This window comes from Cygnus atratus, chromosome 1 (assembly GCF_013377495.2).
Source record: "Cygnus atratus isolate AKBS03 ecotype Queensland, Australia chromosome 1, CAtr_DNAZoo_HiC_assembly, whole genome shotgun sequence".
In the NCBI taxonomy this organism is placed as follows: domain Eukaryota; kingdom Metazoa; phylum Chordata; class Aves; order Anseriformes; family Anatidae; genus Cygnus; species Cygnus atratus.
The window spans coordinates 192,671,977-192,691,017 of record NC_066362.1 but is presented as its reverse complement, the minus strand read 5'-3'; the positions used below and the strand labels follow the sequence as shown (position 1 = coordinate 192,691,017).

The following is a 19,041-nucleotide window of genomic DNA, read 5'->3' as shown; positions in this document are numbered from 1 at the left end:
GTAGATGCTATTAAATATATTTCAATGCAAGTGGCTTGTTGGGGGGGAGCATGCACGTGTGCTTGTGCACGCTTGCCTGCATATAAGATGTTTGTTTTCCAGATTTGATACTGGATTCTTCCAGTGTCACTCACTCCTTTCTTCTCCTCGCTCTTCCTGAAATTGCCAGAGTATCTTATATTTTTAATGTAATCAAGGAACTTTTGATTTAGTCGTTTTTAACATATAGAAGACAATTTTTGAAAGATTACTCAGACTGTACTTGTAAAGATCTAATGTGCTTTAAAGTTTATTAGAAGGAGATAAAGCTATATATATATACAGGTAAGAAATCAATTGCCTTCACAGCTTCACTAAATTTAGCTTCACTAAATTTTACATTTAATTTATTCTGTGAACTCTGCCTTCAAATCTGTGTTATGTTGTATATTGGAGTGTGAGGCTTAAGTGTCAGCAGAAATGAAATATGTGTTGGTCTCAAGGATAAAACCTCTAGATTCTCTTGTGAATATCAAACGAATTTAGACACCAGCTGGAGGAACTGGTCAGAGATTTGGTGGATGAAGAGCCTTTCCTGTATTGGCTACTCTTCCTTAAGGAGAAAGTTAATGAGTGTTTTGGGGAGGAGGCAGAACTCTACATATTGTAGGGAAAAAGTACTTTTAAAGTTGGGATGTTCAGCAGCTAGACTGTCCAGTCAGTTTTTTCTAATGCAAATAAGCATACATATTTGTATTTGTTAGACAATTAGATACTTGTACAAATTGTTGTTGGTTAATTGGATATTATAAAAAGAAGCTACAGTATGTTTTGGTTAACTTTATTAGAGATTTCTTGTTGAGTCTCTTCATTTTTCAGTGAGATGATCTGATATAAAAACAGATACTCTTCAATATTTACATGTGGAGTTTGCAGTAGACTGGAGAAATGTTTTGAGGATTTCTGTTAATGAACAACTGCAAAAAGAATGATTTGCAGCAGTTTGCATAAAGGGAAGAAAAGGAGTCAATTATGAAAACATCTACAAATGAAAATATATTTTCAAATAAGAGCAGGGGAAGTATCAATCTGCTCTACTATTGAAAAGAAAATTAAAATATTTCACAATTTCTTATAAAATAAGCAAAGTAGGTGTTGCAAAGTGTATTAAATACAAGCTTGTAAATGAAGTGGCATAGGTGATAAAGAAGTATCTATACAAATTATTGGATATATTTGGAAACTTTACATTGCTAAGAATTATCACATGCAAAATCTGCCGTTAACTTAGATTTTCGTAAGATTTATAATGAAGTTATTTGGTTGACTGAACAGATGCACGCATTTTGGGAAATAAAACGACTCAACATTTTTATGGTTGGGGTTCAATACTAAAAAATCTTTTTTTAAGGTATTAATAAAGGATAATTATGGAAAGGAATAGTGTTAGATTTTTGACAGAACACTCATAGTAATCAATATAATACATTTCAAAGCAAGAAAACTCTTACATTTAAAGTTTTTTTTGTCATTCCTCTTGACCCAGGCAAGTTTGATTTGATGTTTAATTCAGAAATGTCATCCCTATCTCCTTGCCATGTTATTACCTTCTGTGTCACTGGCTCAGCTTTTTGTCTCCTGAAATGCATTCTCTCATTTCCCCTTAGAATCTAAATCAGGTTCTTCTGATTTCTTTCATTTCTTGAAACCTTTTCTCCAGCATTTTCACAGATCTATTCCTGCCACAATTACTTTTCTTCTCTTAGAGAAAACCAGCAAAAGGTTATTGTCTGTTCTTTCAGAGTTTTAATAGTTGATGGGTATAAGGATCTTTTCCCATTAATCAAAACCATCCATTGAATTAGCTTACCAGTTTTTCCTGCTTCCAACTACACTTATTTTTCTTATTTTTCAAATCTTGTATGCCAATGTCTTACCTGTCTTACCTATTCCTAAAATCACAAAAATTAGTTTATTCTGTGATGATCCCCCACCTAGTTAGATGCCCAAACCAATCAGATAAATATTGTACAGTTTCCTGATGCCAACCAATTTAAATAAGTGATTTATGTACATAAATATTTTTTTTCTAAAGTGCACACATTGTGTGTTACAGGGGAAAAAAAAATCTGACTTGCCACTGAGATGGATAAGATTAGCTTAACTGTGTTGGATGCATTGGAATCAGAATCTAAATTCTGATTCTTCAGTAGCTCTAAGTATGAATTGCAAGGAGCATTTAAAATGCTGTTTTTAGTGAAGTTTTTCCACATAGTTGCATTCCCAGCTAATGTTTCCTCTCAACATGTAAGTGTGTTTTGGTGTGGTGGTTTTGTTTTGATAACCCTGATCACTGGGAAGGCAGTGCTGGGTTATGTTACAAAGGACTCAGTACTGTGTGAACCCAGCTGTGTGGCTTCTGCTCGGGAGCTCGTTAGTGTATGGATGTTAAGAAGCACAGGCAGATCAGATGTGCAATTTCTACAAACTACATAGGCATGTCCTACAGGAATCCTTTTTATTTACTACTGAGAGCTAAATAAGAAATAGGGGTATGGTTACATATTTCCCAATGAGAGTCTAGCCTTACCATTTTTCATTTGAAAGTGAAGACAAAAAATAGTCCTGGAAATATTTGTGGTGTGTGTGTGTGCACTACAGCAAAACCATTTGTTCCTTCAGAGAATCTGGTTTTCAAATTTATTGTCAGTTCATATGTTTCATGATTTTCCAGTTCATAGATCTTTATTTTAAAGAAAGTTTTGCTAGAATTTGCTCTTAGATAAGTATTGAAGTTTGCTTCTAGCTTTGCTTCCTCAACTCCCAGGTTGTGAGAGATGTGGTGTGGTGGGTTTGCCTTAGCTGGCTGCCAGGTATCTGCCCAATTGCTCTCCCACTCCTCCACATCAATGGGATGGGGGAAAAATAAGATGGAAAATGCTCGTGGGCTGAGGTCAGGGCAGGGAGATCACTCATTAGTTACTAGCATGAACAAAACAGACTTGATGTGGGGAAGATTAATTTAATTTATTGCCAGTTAGAAATACAGTAAGGTGCTGAGAAAGACAAAAGTCCCCTCCATAGGCTGCACTGCGTGTATGTGCTCTGATGTGGTCTTGCACGGACGGCAGGAGAGCAACCTGGTCCACCATGGTCCCCTCCATGGGCTGCAGGGAAACGTCTGCTCTGCTTGACAGGGCTCTGGATAATATAAAGCCCTGTTTTCAAAAGAAGGTCGGACCAGATGGTCTCCAGAGGTCCTTTCCAACCTAAGTTTTTCTATAGTTCTGTGAGTCTGCCTCTCTGATACTCAAACAGATATGGGGAAACAGACTAGGGAGGCTGTAGCACTGCTAACAATTTCTTGAGAATAATAGCCCTGGCTCCTATAATCTGATCCATTGCTCAGAGCAAAATGACTACACTTTATTAAGAAGGAAACTGGAGGGGAGGGCAGTTCAGGAGAAAGCAGAGCCTGAGCTTTTCAGAGCGGGGATGTGGCAGCTCACTGTGTGAATTTGAACATGAGCATCCAGGAGTTGAACAGGTGAAGAAACTTAGGACAAAAAAAAAAAGAACAAGGAGAGAAAAGGCAGTACTGCGTGAATGTGCTATACACTTGGTATACTAAACAGTTTAGTAAGTATGAAGTGCATTCATGTTATGTGGTACAACCTGTAGGGCAGAAGGACTCAAGGTGCAGAAAGTCTTCTCTGGTGGTGTGAATGGCTGAACTGTCTGAAAGTAATGGGACTCTGAGGAGGAAGGTATACCAGGAAATTCCTGAAAGTTTCAAAATTTGAGTTACCTGAAGAAGCAGGTGCACCACTACCCTCCCCTTAAATACCCGAGAGAAGAAAAGGAAGGAAAAAAAAGAGTTTGGAGCGAGTTTTAATACAGTCATTCGATCATAAAAAATAGGCTATTTAAACTCAGCAAGATGAAAGGCCTTTCTCCAAGTTGAAGATTTTTTGTTGTTATTTTTCGTTGTTTCAAGGAAGTTGGAGTGTCTAAGCAGATGGATGTTTCCTGTGCCTTGGTCATCCATCAAGACATGCTTGGTATTGTGGTTGCTTTTCTTTTTTAGTATCATCTTTTTCTCCTGAAAGGAAAGTTAGTTCTGTCCTGAGATTGTTCTGGATCATTCCATTAGCTGACTACTGCAACTGTCAACATAATTTCTGAGTTAAGATGGTTTTTTTCCACTGTAGTCTATAAAGGAAATTAAGGGCATCTCTGAAATGTCACTGTCATGTATTGCATGATATATACAGTATGTCAGGTTTTGTTTTGAAATATGACATGGAAAGGAAATTGTCAGAAAACCTGCATCTCTGCTTTAGTGTGACACTAATTCTGCCAGATCAAGTATTACTGCAGCCAATATCTTTTTTTTATATAGCTCTTAGATGCTTGTAGAAGATGACTGCTTTATAGAGGGGGTTTAATACCTTTATCCATGGTTTAAGATGGGGAACACTGATATAAAGAAGGGAAGTTACTTGCCCCTCATCACTCACAGAATCATTGACAGAACTAGGGTTAGCATCTGTGTCTTCATTAAGCGATAATTTAGTGATAAGTTTTCAAAAGTAGTGTAGTGTTTGCGAGAATCACAGACTGGCTGAGGTAGGAAGGGCCCTCTGGAGGCACCTGGTCCCACCCCCGCCCAAGCAGTGACATCCAGAGCAGGCTGCCCAGGACCACGTCCAGGCAGCTTTTTGAAGATCTCCAAGGAAGAGACCCCAGAGCCTCTCTGGGCAGCCTGTGCTAGGCCTCGCTCTCTCACACACACACACACGTTCCCTGATGTTTAGACCAAACCTCCTGTGTTTCAGTTTGTGTCCATTGCCTCTTACTCGAGCACTGGGCACCACTGAAAAGAGCCAGGCTCTGTCCTCTGTGTACCCTCCCTTCAGTCTGTTGTAGACTTTGATAAGATCTCCACCCCCATCTCCAAGCCTTTTCTTCTCCAGGGTGAAGAGTCTCAGCTCTCACAGCCCTTCCTCATAGGAAAGGTGCTCCAGTCCCTTTGATCGTCTTTGTGGCTTTTTGTTTGACTCTCTCCAGTTGTTCCATGTGTCCCTTGTACTGCGGGGGCCATAACTGGACCCAGCACTCCACATATGGCCTTACCAGTGCTGAGTAGATGGGAGGGATTGCCTCCCTTGATCTGCTGACAACACTTTATCTATTGAAGTCCAGGATAGCAGTAGCCTTTCTTGTGGCACGAGCACATTGCTAGCTCATGTTCAGCTTGGTGTCCACCAGGACTCTCAGGTCCTTCTCTGCAGAGCTGCTTTCCAGGTGGGTGGCCCCCAGCATGTCCTGGTGCCTGAGGTTGTTCCTCCCCAGGGGCAGGACTCTGCACTTCTCCATGTTGAACTTCATGAGATCTAGCCAGCCCACCTCTCCACCCTGTGAGGGTCCCTGTGGATGGCAGCATGGCCCTCTGGTGCATCTACCATTCCCCCTGGTTTCGTGTCACCTGCAGATTTACTGTGGGTACACTCTACCTGCATCATCCGGATTGTTAATGAAGATGTTAAACAGGGCTGGACCCAATATTGACCATGGGGTACTCCTTTTGTTATTGGCCTCCAACTAGACTTTGCACCTTTGGATTAGACCATTCAGCCAATTTTTGATCCACCTCACTGCTCACCGAGCAGCTTTGACAGCTTCTCTGTGCGAATCTTACGGGGGGCAGAGTCCTTACTGAAGTCTAGGAAGACAATATCCCCTGCTTCCCCCTCATCCATCAGGCTGGTGACTTCATTGCAGAAACTTAGCAAGTTGGTCAGCCATGACTGCCCTTTGATGAATTCATGCTGATTTCGGATGATTTTCTTCTCTTTCATGTGCCTGGAAATGGTTTCCAGGATTAGCTGCTCCATCGCTTTTCCAGGGATTGAGGTGAGGCTGACCAGCCTGTAGTTCCCTGAGTCTTTCTTCTTGCCATTTTTGATGGTAGGAATGACTTTTTTTTTCTTCCAGTCTTCAGATACTTTTCCCTGTCACCATGATCTGTCAAGGATCAAGAGTGGCCTTGCAGTGAGGGAGGTGAGATTGTATTTAATGAAAAACATCTTTTTTTTCTCTTTAACGTGAATATCGTATTACCTACAAAAAAAATTGTCTCAATATGTGTAATTGTCTCTATCCAGATTTTGATTATCCCAACTAAAGAAAATAGATTGCTTTGTGCCATTGTCTGTTTAACCAGCTGTAAGCCATGTTGGACAGATTGTATGGAATACTGATTAATGATACAGGTTTTGGGTGATTAGTCAAGTGTGTAACGAGGTCCATAGCTTCCAGTGCATTGTAGAAATGCCATTGATCAATATAACCACACAATCTGTAGTGTCTCTTGCTAAGTAAATCCCAACTAGTGGGGAAAAGTGGTGTAGTCCCTGAAAAGCTGTGGCAACAGTACACAGCTGTGCTTATTTTTGTGGGATACTTAAATTTAATCGAAGGATTTGAGGCTTTTTCCCTTTTTTTTTTTTTTTTAAATTTTTGTCCCTGTGATAAATTTGGGAGATTCTATTTCCACATGTGCTTTAAAACGTGTTTCTTTCATATTCCCAGCGTCAAAGGACAGGAGGCAGAATAGCTTGATGAATTTTGACAAAAAGCATGCTGTTTTATAAAGTGTTACTAGACCAAGCTGTCAAATATTGAAGATTGTATATGCTTGTTTTGTAGAATGTTGAATATATATTTTAATATGAAGTCAGCACTGGTCAAATACTGTCTTTTTTCAGAGAATGCTGAAAATACAGAATATGTTTGACTCTCATATCACATTTTTATGTAGTAATTCTGTCACTGGAATGTTCCTTTTAATACTATGTCCTGAACTGTCACCAACAGCTGCTCACCGCTTTGAGGCTATGTAGAGTAAATTCAGATTGTAGAGCAGAATTGGCTCTTGTTTTCTTATGAATGAGCCTGCTTTCTTCTTTTTTTTTTTTTTAAGAGCAATAACATGAGGTGATTTATTTACTTACTATTATTGTTCTGTTAACATTTCTGTAAATATTTTTTCAAACTTACAGGTAGCAGCTCAATTCCAAATTTCTTTCACATCATGAAGCGACAGTTTACTGAGACAGAGTGGGGTGTAATCAAGTCTATGAATAATGAATGGATGCAGCTGGATATGTTTCATCGGCACTGGGTAATGTATTTCTTCTCTATTTAAAGACTGCAATACTATAACCTGCAAATTCTTCTTTTGTTATTATTTTCATTATGATAAAATTGTATACTTTTATAGGTACAAAAGATAACCTCCATATGATTATGTAATGTCAGAATAATTTGTAAGAACACTACTACAGATGACATTTCTAGGATTTATGACTAGTTTTAAACACACAGAACAAAGTAAAGGGTTTTTATCTGTATGTACCATTTAGTAATTCTAGTTGTCTATTCATTGTTACGCAATAACTTAGGTAATAACAAGGCTGATAACTTTTTTTTTTCTTGGTAACTGTGTCAGTCTACTCTCACATTTACAGTGGTTTAAGCCTTAAATTTATGTGGCCTACATTGTCTGCTCCAAAATAGTGTTTACAGAGAAGTTTGATTGACAACAGCCAGTATGAACAGTCCGTATTCTGAAAACAACATTTTATGTTATAGGCCCTAAAAGAAAGCTTTTTAAAGGCTATTGGAGTTGGAATTGGCTTTAACTTGCAAAGAATTGAATTTAATGTGTCTCCATTGCAACTGGAAATAGGGAAGGTGTATAAGGAGACACAAATGTTGCTGGATGGAGATAAAGAAGAAGAGTGGACTTTTGAGGTAAGAAATCTTCAAAATAATTTCTTTTTAATAATAATAGCCAGTCTCAATGCCTTAATCAAATTGCACATTTGATGTCTTAATTGCAGCTTCACACCTTTATTTTGTATAATCACATTGCAAAGATACAAATCAAAGCAAAGGATATAAATCAGCAGCATCTAAAAATATTTCTGATCACAGATGCACCCCAGAGAGTATATTCATTATAATGGCTTCTTATTTTTTCTGTTCCTTGAGTACCTTTCTGGCACTCTAGGGAACATCCTAGAGCACACAGGAAGTGCAGTAAAGTGTATATTCAGGCCTGACTTCTGAATAGTGTCTAAAATGTTGAAGTTCTTCCTCAGTTGGTTGAGAATGAGACTAGCAATTAACTCCATTAGTTAGCATTTATGTTAAACGCTTGAAATGGAGAATGTGTCTTCAGCTGTTTGTTTGGTGTATTTGTCTTTCTCTACCTGCTTGTATAGACAATAAGCAATGGGGTTTTGTGGGTTTGGAGTTAAGGTGTGCTGGCTGGCTGTTGTGTGTGGGAATGGATAGATGCAAAAAAAAAAAAAAGCCTTTATTTGAAACATTAATGTGGGCTCAATCTTCAATCTTGAGTGCAGGATTTTGTTTGGTTGTGGTTTTTGCTTGCTTGTTTTTTCTTTCTTGAAAGTTACTGAGACTTGCTAGTAAAACATCCATGAAAATGACCAATGGCATCTAGTGTGGGTTTGAGGGGTGGGGAGAGAAAGAACTGAGAGGTACTGTAATCTTATATTATTTAATTATCGTAAGAATCCAAGCTACAAAAAAAAAAAAAACCTCACAAGAGCACCCCGGAGTGCTCTTTGTCTACCACTGAACAGAAGAATTGCAAAAGACTTTAAAGTTTTTTATAAAGGGCATCTTGCTTCAGGTTGTCCCTATCTCTGTCTGCTTTAAGTTTGTGCAGCAGGCATATAGCTGACTGCCTACTGACTTTGCAATTCTATTTCACAAAATAGTCAAGCACACTTTTAATTTGAGTACTCAGCTTCCAGTACACTTGGAAACGTTTACATTTTGAAAATGTGTACGTTGTTGGACACAACTGTCCCAGTAGAGCTTGTCAAAATAAGTTTTCTGGTATGTACTGGTTTTATGTAGTATACAAAGTACATTTATGATAGTAAAAAGAAAAAAGAATAAATATATCAGTAACATTTAACTTGTGGCATAAGATGACCTTCACAGTTAATTTCTTTCAGCATTTCTAGTTACATTTGGATTTCTATTACTTTAAAAGTCTACCCATGCTAAATCAGTTCTCATACTAATATTGCCATGCTCTCTAGGAACTGACCATGTCATGAAATCCACCAGTGGGAATTACAGACTGGCAAAAAAAAAAAAAATCTTAGAAAAGATTGTGACATGCCTTATAATAGGACTGTTGTCTGTCTTAATGCTAACGGTATCATTGTCAAAGAAGCATCTATCTCTTTTGACTGACGTCTGAATCTCCAAATTTTGGTCTTCAATGGCATGCTGGTTGTTGATTGACTAAAATAGCTTGAAGTTGATAATGCAAATAACTCCCTGTATTACTTAAATGCTTTTTTTTCCTTTATTAGTCGATAATTACTTCTAGAAGCTTAATTTAATTTTCGTCTGAGGAATGTCTCATCTCCCGTGTTCACCTCCTACTTCCCAAGAGCACAGCCTTATAACTAGGCAGATTGTAGTACCTCAAAGAAAGGATTTATTATCAAGTTTAATTTAAAATATTAGCTCTGTTGGGTATAATTTCTTTTAAATATCAACATTAATTAAAATGAAATTGGAAAAAAAAATCACTTTTTCAGTTACCTATCCCAGCCTAAAATTAGGCATCACTTTACATTTAAAAAACACTCAGGAGAAGAAAAAATTGTATGCCCATTTTGTTACTTACAGAATTCTTATTTTTATTTGATTATTTGGCCTTGAACCAAACTATTGAAATAACTTGTTACCAGAAAACACTAATTTTGAGAAATATGGGGGAGTCATCCAAGGGGATGGGATTACCTTCAACTCTGCTGGAGGTAATAGGACAAAGAGTAAAGTAGAACATCATTCAGAAACATTAAATTTTAAGATATGTCTGCTATCTGTGTTAAGTATTATTTGTTCATATAAGCAGTGTATGCTTTGCTCATTTTAAAAAAGAATAATTTGTTTAGTAACAATTAAAAAATATAGTAGTCAAGTGAAGAGCGATTTAGTATTTGTGTGAGGTTTTTAATTTAGCATGGAGTCATTACTCTTGATTTTTTTTATTTTTAATATTATTATATTGAATAGTTCTTTATGCTCCAGTTAGTACTTCTGAAGAAAATAATCTTTCAGAATGAAGTACTAGTTAATATTAATAAAAGTGAAGGAAGTGGGTCAATAAAAATTCTGGTAATTTTTATAGTTTAAAGAGAAATATATGTCTACAATATATATTTGTAGCAGACTTGTTCTATGGAAAAAAAAAAAAACTCCTGATATGCAAAAACTTAAGTGCATTTGTGACTTCTTAGTCACAATTTTGTTTCTCAGGAATGATGGTTGGATAGCACTTGAGCCTCTATTAAAGAATTTTAAATAGGGAGCAAACCAGTTTCCCATCCCAGTTTTCATACAGGTAATTCATACAGGAAGCTCCCATTTGTCCTAATCTTCAGTCAGCATTTGAGAATCACCTGACATCACTGCTGCTGCACGAATCATTGTTCACATTTTTTCACAGCAAATATTTGTTTGGCTTGTCTATATGCAAACACTTCCAGAACATGGATTTCAAACTGGAATTACCTGGGTCAATTAGAAGCATATTTGGTAATTGTTGTTGGCATGCAGCAGTAATGGAGTCTTTCACCCTCAGGAAGAGAAGTTTGTTCTGTTGTATTGTCAGGAATAAATAGGAATGAAATTTTTTGTTCCCAAGACTAGCTAATCCAACCAGGTTTACACAGCAATCAATTCTGCTGATTGGAGGTACAGTTTCCTCATAAGCTGTTCTGTTGAGTGAACCCAGACTGATTTGAATCCCAGACGCATCATTCTGTTAAGCCTTTGAAGTGAGGTAATTATAATTTTCATTGTGCCTTTAGTTGGAACAATTCAAGTAAGTTTGGTTCAGAGAAAAACAAGTTATGTTTTCTGTTTCACAGACAAAACAAATGTATCTTAAAACAAATCCTGTGTCTCAGAGGAGTTCCTGTACTGTCCTTTTTGTTTCCTGTACTACTCTTTCGGTTAATCTTCTATTTCTGTGTAAGAAGTTGAATTTGATTTGTGAGATGGTGTATGGATATGAATATGGAAGCTGGTTGGTTTTTTTGGTCTCTCTGCTGCATTATCTCCATAACGTAAGGGTTTTGCTGCTGTTAGCAGGAGTCAGGAAAGATCTCCTTCCCTTCTGTATTTGTTCTGGGCTTACATTTCTCTAAAGCAGTGAGGTGCCTAGTTCGTTACATTTTGTTATAAGATGCTGGGAACTGTTTTGTGATCTCTAATGTACTGAGGACATGTGAAGTAAATGACAAGGAGCCTTCTGCATTGGGTGGGGCCTGCAGGAGAATGGTCCCCCTTACCTAAAGAGTCACCTCCTGTTAAATGATGCTTTGAGCTGACAGAAAATGATTTTGTTGACAATATGTAAGAGACTTTACATTATATACATTTATAGTTGCACAAACAATAACTAATACAAATACTCACTCTACAAACACAGGTTTCTGTGCATTTAGCTTAAAGCTGTAACACAGTTGTTTTCAGACTTTTAGCTGCAGATGTAGGCCACTGTGTGCTGTGCTGTGTGCACAGTCTCATCAGTCTTCAACCTCTTGGACAGGCAAAAATTGAGGAAAAAAAGGTGGGGGGTGATTAAAGTGATAAAAACTGGATATGGTGTTTTTTCCATGTAGACAAGCACAGCACATTGCCATCCTGGAGCTATATAAATTGTTTGCCAACACTTGATAAAACATCTGATAGGCAATTTTTTGTTGCTTTTTGAATAAGTTACAGGAACGTGTTATGTGTATGGATGATGAGGTAGCATTTTTATCCTTGGCTCATTTTCAGCCTTGTGACATATTAAGAAAGTAGAAAACTTGCTAAAATACTTCATAGCAAGTACAACTATAGCTTTTGCAATTATGAGAAATACAGTTTACGCTGCAGGTTTGTTGGCATTTCCTATGGGCATCAAATATTTCTCCTGATACAAAGTTGAAGTAATCAATCATTTTCTTAGTAGCACTTTGCAGAAAGACTAAGCAACATGAGCTTGATGTTTTGGTTTTAAGTGAGTGACAAAGTTTGCTGCTAAATCAATCAAATACATGCAACTCAGGTGGTGAAGTGATTAAAGTAAAAACACACTTGTACTCCCACACCAGCACGTATCTGCCAAGACACCCACATCTTTGCCAGTAAAGTCTCCCAGCCTTAGAGTTGTGCTACTACACATGAGTAGAGCAGCTGCTGTCTTGGCTGAGCTGAGCTGCGTAGATCTGAGCTGAGCATCTTGGCACCTGTTCTATATACAAGGCTACTGGGGAATCACAGAAATTGTATCCTTGCAATTGAAATCTTTGAAAATGCTATATAGCAGATGAGCTGTAGGAAGCCTGAGGCAGACTGACAGCATTATTTTAGAAGACATTTTGCTTAGATAAAATAAAAAAAAAAAAGCAAACAACTCCCTACCAGAAGAATGGGAGGACATCGTGATGCTTTCTTCATATAACATAGTGCGTTGGAGTATTTCCTGAGGAAGTGGAAATGGTTCAGTCATACCCTCCCAGAGAGCAACCAGACTAGTAGCTGATATTCAGATTAATGGTGACACCTAAATTGTTCATTTTTCTGGGTAAAATTCTTGCCTTCAAGAATTCTTCTATTCTTGATTTCCATTTTAGAAAGGTTGTGCAGAAATGACGTGAAAAGTTTTGGATACAGAACCAAAGGAAACATTTTTTCCTCCATTTAAAAAAAAAAAAAAGCCAACAGTTATGACTTGACCATAGAATAAACATTATTCAGAAATAATAATATATAAAAGCAGATTCTTCTGAAATAAATTGTTTAGGATGAATTGTTAGTCTTTCTGAGGAGGAGGAGGACTTTTAAACAAAATCATTAAATTATATATATACTATTATAAAATATAGCTATTATGTTTAAAAATAGATTTTTATTTTTTTTGTGGAAAATTGATTTGCATTAACACAGAGCAGTGCTCAGACTGTCGTGTCAGAAATTGTCATTGTGGTCGTATATAATGCTTGAAGCCAAGAGTGAGAGAGTCATTCATTTAAGTTTATGCTTACGTTGTTGCTGTTCCTAATACCCTCTACAGAACATTCACAGTTCATCTCATCAAAAACAGATGGTTAAAATAGATTGTAGTCTTGTGACTTAGAATGGACTGATAAAGGAAGACTAAAGTCACAAACCTGCATGTATAAGTCTACAAAGGGGTGAGGTGATGCTAACCTATAGTAACTAGTTCAGCCCGGCTAACTGGATTTGTGTCCTTGAGCTCTCCAACAAACCTGCTAAGAAGGACTATTGCTTTCTGAATGTCATTATTTTAAAGTATTTTAAATAATCCTTTGGTGTTGTTTTGAACCATATTCTGACCGTGCATATAGTGGAAACAAGAGTAAAGGAAATGCTTCTACATTGCTGTTTTTCATCTTTACTAGGAAACCCGGTTAGATGACTATCATCATGTTGCAGTGGCTCTTGGGAAGCAGGAGGGATTTGGACAGCAACATTCTGATGTAAGAAATTAAGAAATGTTTGCAGGTCTTGGTAACTAATCACTTGAACCCTAAGCTTAGCCTGATGCTTTATTTAAAACAGTCTATTGTCTCAGGTGTGGGGCCAAGGAAAAGAAAGCTTATCTTAACCACGGTGTTAACCAGGTTGTTCACTGGACTGTTACGTTTATTCCTATTGTGCCTATTTCAGAAAAGGGCTGGGAAGGACTTTGTTTAAAGAAATAGTATGTAGATGTTATTTAGAAGAGGCACTTACAGCCTCTGTAAGATTCATGCAACTGTACTATTTGCCTTGCTGGAATTACACATGCAGGTAGCATACAGCAGACTGCACAGTAACACAAGCTCAGAAAAACAAGCCTTTTTTTTCTCTGAAATATAAATTTTCTTGAAGTGATGAAACTAATGGAGAGACCGTGACTCACTTGTCTCCAGTATCTGAGCTTAATCTGGGTTTAACACTGGGAATTTTGAGTTAATTGTTACAGCTTTTGTCCTTAAGTAGCATGAGTTTCTGGGAGGAGACTGAGTGCATGCACAACCCCAGTGATTGCTGGTTTTAAAAGGCATGCGAGTAGGCATTCCTCTATTAGAATAAATCCTGATGCTATCATCTCAGATAATCATGTCTGCTGTAGAATGTAGTAGTTTGTTTTTCCTTTTTCTGGATTTAAACATTCATTCTGTGGTGTTTGCAGGACTCCCTATGCCTTGTTCTCTCAGGTTTCTGACCTGAGTCTCTAAGAAAAACTTGCTTTTTCTTTTTCTATGTGCCATGTTACATGTTTCTATTAGTTAATGTATAGCGTAAATTAGAGACAGTGACATTGGTCTTAACTGTAATACTTCCTCATTCAGTAACAATATGCAGTTTAAACCGGACAGGGAAGGTTGCAGGAAGACAAATTGAGATACATTAATTATGTAAAAATTGTGTTTTATGTAGGTGTGCTCCACAGAACCTAATCAACCGCAGTTTACATTATTGACTTTTGAAGATTTAGTCACGTCTGGTATTCCAATTGCACCCGAGGATTCTGCATATTGGGATAACTTTTGTTCTAAGCAGGAGAGTCCAGTGAAACAGAGTTCACATTCAGGATAAGAATGCTTACAAGCGGCGGTAAGGGGGAGGGAAGAAATTGTCAAAGCTCTCATGCTGTTCTTCAGGTTGTAGGAATATGTATACATGTATAAATAAAAAGTGTTTTTCTTTATTTAAAATGTTTCCTTATTTAATAGTCTGATATTCACCTTTTCAAAATTGACATTCTTTATCAATATTTTAAAAAGATGCATGTTGCCTCGCTGAAGGAATTCTGAGTGAAGTCTAAGCTGATCACATGTTTCTTTGCTTCTCCATGCTGTGGCTTGGGTTGGAAGGGACCTTAAAGACCATGTAGTTCCAATCCCCTGCCATGGGCCGGAACACCTCCCACTAGACCAGGTTCAAAGCCCCATCCAGCCTGGCCCTGAACACTTTGAGAGATGGGGCATCCACAGCTTCTCTGGGCAACCTGTTCCAGGGCCTCACCACCTTTACAGGAAAGAATTTCTTCCTAATATCTAATCTAAATCGATCATCTTTTAGTTTAAGAACATTCCCCCTTGTTCTATTCATTATCTACCTGAGTAAAGAGTCTCTCTCCATCCTTTTTGTAAGACCCCTTTATATATTGAAATGCCGCAGCGAAGTCTCCCTGGAGCCTTTTCTCCAGGCTGAACATCCCCACTTCTCTCAGCCTTTCTTCATAGGAGAGGTGCTTCAGCGCTCTGATCATCTTTGTAGTCCTCCTCTGGACCCTGTTCTAACAGATCCACATCCTTCTTGTGCTGGGGCCTCTAGGCCTGGATGCAGCACTCCACGTGGGGCCTCAGAAGGGCAGAGTACAGGGGGACAATCACCACCTTCCAGCTGCTGGCCACTCCTTTGTTGATGCAGCCCAGGATGCAGTTGGCCTTCTAGGCTGCAAGCACCCACTGCTGGCTCATGTTGAGCCTTTCGACCACGAGAACCCCCAGGTCTTTCTCTGCAGGGCTGCTCTCAATGAGTTCTTCTCCCAGCCTGTACTCGTGCCTGGGATTGCCTCATCTCACATGCAGCACCTTGCACTTGGACTTATTGAACCTCATTAGGTTCTCATGGGCCCACTTCTGCAGACAGTCCAGGTCCCTTTGAATGGCATCCCTTACTTCTTTGGTATCAACTGCACCACTCAGCTTGGTGTCATCTGCAAACTTGCTAAGGGTACACTCGATCCCATTGTCCATGTTGCTAATAAAGATATTAAACAGCACCGGTCCCAAGACAGACCCCTGAGGGACACCACTCATCACTGGCCTCCACCAGGACATAGAGCCATTCGCCACTACTCTCTGGGTGTGGTCATTGAGCCAATTTCTTATCCACCAGATGGTCCACCCTATATATCCTTCCAATTTAGAGATCAGGATGTTGTGTGGGACTGTGTTACATACAGTAACACCCCTTCCCCCTCCAAATCTAGTTTAAAGCCCTGCTAATGAGTCGGGCTAGCTTGCTGCCCAAAACGCTCTTGTCCTACTTGGTTAGGTGCACCCCATCATACGTCACCATGTCCAGTCTTTCAAAATCACACCTGAGATCACAGAACCCAAAACCCTGAACATGGCACCAGCTACATAGCCTCCTCTTCTCCAGGCTAAACAACCCCAGCTCCCTCAGCCGCTCCTCGTAAGATGTGTTCTCCAAACCCCTCACCAGCTTCATTGCCCTTCTCTGGGCTTGCTCTAGCACCTCGATGTCCTCCCTGTAGTGAGGGGCCCAAAACTGAACACAATACTCGAGGTGCGGCCTCACCAGAGCCATCAGAGAATCACTGCTTCTTTGTTCCTTTTAACTTGTTTATGTTCCTCATGGCTTCATCATCAGGAGTCCGATGTTATCACCAACCACTTGATCAGGTGCACCCCATCATACGTCACCATGTCCAGTCTTTCAAAATCACACCTGAGATCACAGAACCCAAAACCCTGAACATGGCACCAGCTACGCAGCCAGTCATTCACGTGGTCTGTATGCTCCCTCCTCCTTGGGTCCCAGTCTCCAACGGGGAGACTTGAGAACACTACTTGTGCTCCTGATCCCTTCAGCATCTTTTCAAGGAACGTAAAGTCCCTTTTGATGTTTTGGAGTCTCCTTGTCGCACCCTCAGTTGTCCCTGCGTGAAAGAACAGGAACAGGTGACCAGCCAGGTGCTGGCCAGCAGCTGAGCAATCAAGCAGCAACCTTGTTGTTTTTAATAGAGTCCCAAAGCTTGACCCCAATTTGGTCCCATGTTTCAGGATCATAAACTGTGTGATTTGTAATAGAGGGGTCATTCATAGTAGCCCATACAAGCATTTGCTGCAAGGCTGTAGAGGGCACAGGTTTTCCCTGTGTTTTTTTTTTGAGAATAAGCTGGAAAGTTCCCAGTGTGAGAAACACTCCGTAGCCAATAACTTAGGCTCAGGCGAGGATCTCAGTGAAGTAGTAACTTATTCGCGATTGCAATGGCGGGCGCCCCACAAGCAGGAGAGCGCACCTACTAGTTCCAAAACACAGTTTATATACTTTTTGATGACAGGACCCTCCCCTGTTTCCCCACTGGAGTGGGTAATCCAGGTTCACAATCTATCTGATGCTTCACAGACAATGCCTGGCCTTCAGTTGCCGGCCTGTTTTTGAGGTGGTAATGTTTTCTCCCCTTATCTGGCTTGACTTAACATAGTGATTTTCACCTGATTGCTCTAAGGAGTCTGGTTGTCTGCATTTATGAGGTCACCTGCTGAGCTTTCTTATCACTGTAAGCATATCTCAATATCACATTCCTTCCTTCTAAACAATGTAACACTGCAAAAACAACATTTCTATTCCCACACCAGGATATTCTTTGTTTCTAAGGCCATATGATTCCCAATGGTGCACAAGTGCTTACCTTCGGCCAGTGAGAGGTAATTGTGTGCGCGGGTACGCTTCTCTCAGCACAACGCTTCTTTCAGCTTGAGCTTCCTTTCAGCTCGCTGGGTTCGGCCAAACCTATCTTCGTGAGGCATTCAGTGTCCCTGTCCCTGTTCCGTTAGCCTGTCCCTGTTCATCATTTTTTGGTTTTGTCCCTGTTCAGGTGCCCTTTGTGGCGAAACGAACACAGGAACACCTGGGTACTTTTAGGGATCAATAACAACCTTACTGAGGACAGGCTCCCTTCTTTTATACCATTGGCTCTACAAGGGGTACTTTCACACGAGCTATTCATTGGTTAACAACTTTGCCCAGCAACAGCAAACATTTAGCAACTTCCATGTCTTAATGGTTGGAGAACAAGCAATTTGAGACAGGAGGGCGTCTCCTGAATCACCCTTCTTTGTTCCTTCTAACTTGTTTACATTCCTCCTGGCCTCCTCATCAGGAGTCCGATGTTATCACCATCCACGGGGCTTGTCGACCCCCATGGCGATACTCCCACATCTCCCCCTTCTTTGTTAACAAAGAAAGCACGATAAACACAAATTAAGACACAGAGAAAAACTACCAGACATACTAATCCTACCTTTAACAAACTTTGTAACCACATCCCTGGGAGAGGCAGGCACCGAGTGCCACCCAGCTGGGGGGGCTCTGGCTGCCCCTCCAGCTCCTGGAGCCCCATACATTGTTTTTTGTTTGAGCTGGAATCCAAACCGTGGAGGAGAGTGCTGTGATCATGTTAAGGCAGATGATGAGAAGGCCGGACGGACCCATCGTGCTGACACCCATCTAGGACCAGCTCCTGTTGAAACACAAGCATAACCTCAGCCCCAAGTTATTAGAGAGTAGGGCCCTTCCCATTGATTGGTGCTTAATTTTTTTTTTTTTTTACCATGACTTGTGCCCTTTCTTTAACTGAGTTTAAGGTATTATGATTAAAATGTTTGTGAATTGGAGGACCTTCCTCTGTCCATCAATTAAAAAAATTAAGAACATAGCATGCTTTACCTATCCTTTCTTGGGGGGTCACACCCCTACTCCCCCTTTTTTTGTTTTAGAAGCATAGCTTTTAGGGTACCATGGGCCCGTTCAATAATTGCTTGACCCATGGGGAGAATGAGGTATACCCATCAGACCTTGAATGCCCCACTGTTGAAAAAATGAGTGGGTTGTGTGGGCCACATATCCTGGCCCGTTATCTGTTTTAATCGTTTTTGGGACTCCTAATGTCACAAAAGCTGACAGAAGATGTTTACACACATCCTTTGTCTTTTCTCCTGCATGGACAGATGCAAAAAATACAGGCAGAAAAGGTATCAATTGAAACAGCGAAGGTTTCCAAATTCTGGCAAATGTTTAATAAACAATTCTTTACGTCTATTACTATTAATATCCATGACTGGGGGAACATAGTTGGAGATGGCAATCCTGGTTGAACTGCTCCCATATCTTCCATGACTTCAT

General features: G+C 39.5%; 1 protein-coding gene across 1 annotated transcript in view; it reads left to right on the top strand.

Moving 5' to 3' along the window:
- AASDHPPT (aminoadipate-semialdehyde dehydrogenase-phosphopantetheinyl transferase) overlaps positions 1-14,803 on the top strand; it is a 28,190-nt gene extending 13,387 nt beyond the window's left edge. Inside the window, exons 3-6 of the mRNA XM_035542526.2 lie at positions 7,044-7,165; positions 7,636-7,797; positions 13,515-13,592; positions 14,539-14,803. Coding sequence (XP_035398419.1) covers positions 7,044-7,165; positions 7,636-7,797; positions 13,515-13,592; positions 14,539-14,697 — 521 coding nt within the window. The 3' untranslated portion in view covers positions 14,698-14,803. The remainder of the gene's footprint in view (positions 1-7,043; positions 7,166-7,635; positions 7,798-13,514; positions 13,593-14,538) is intronic.
- The last annotated feature ends 4,238 nt before the right edge of the window (positions 14,804-19,041 follow it).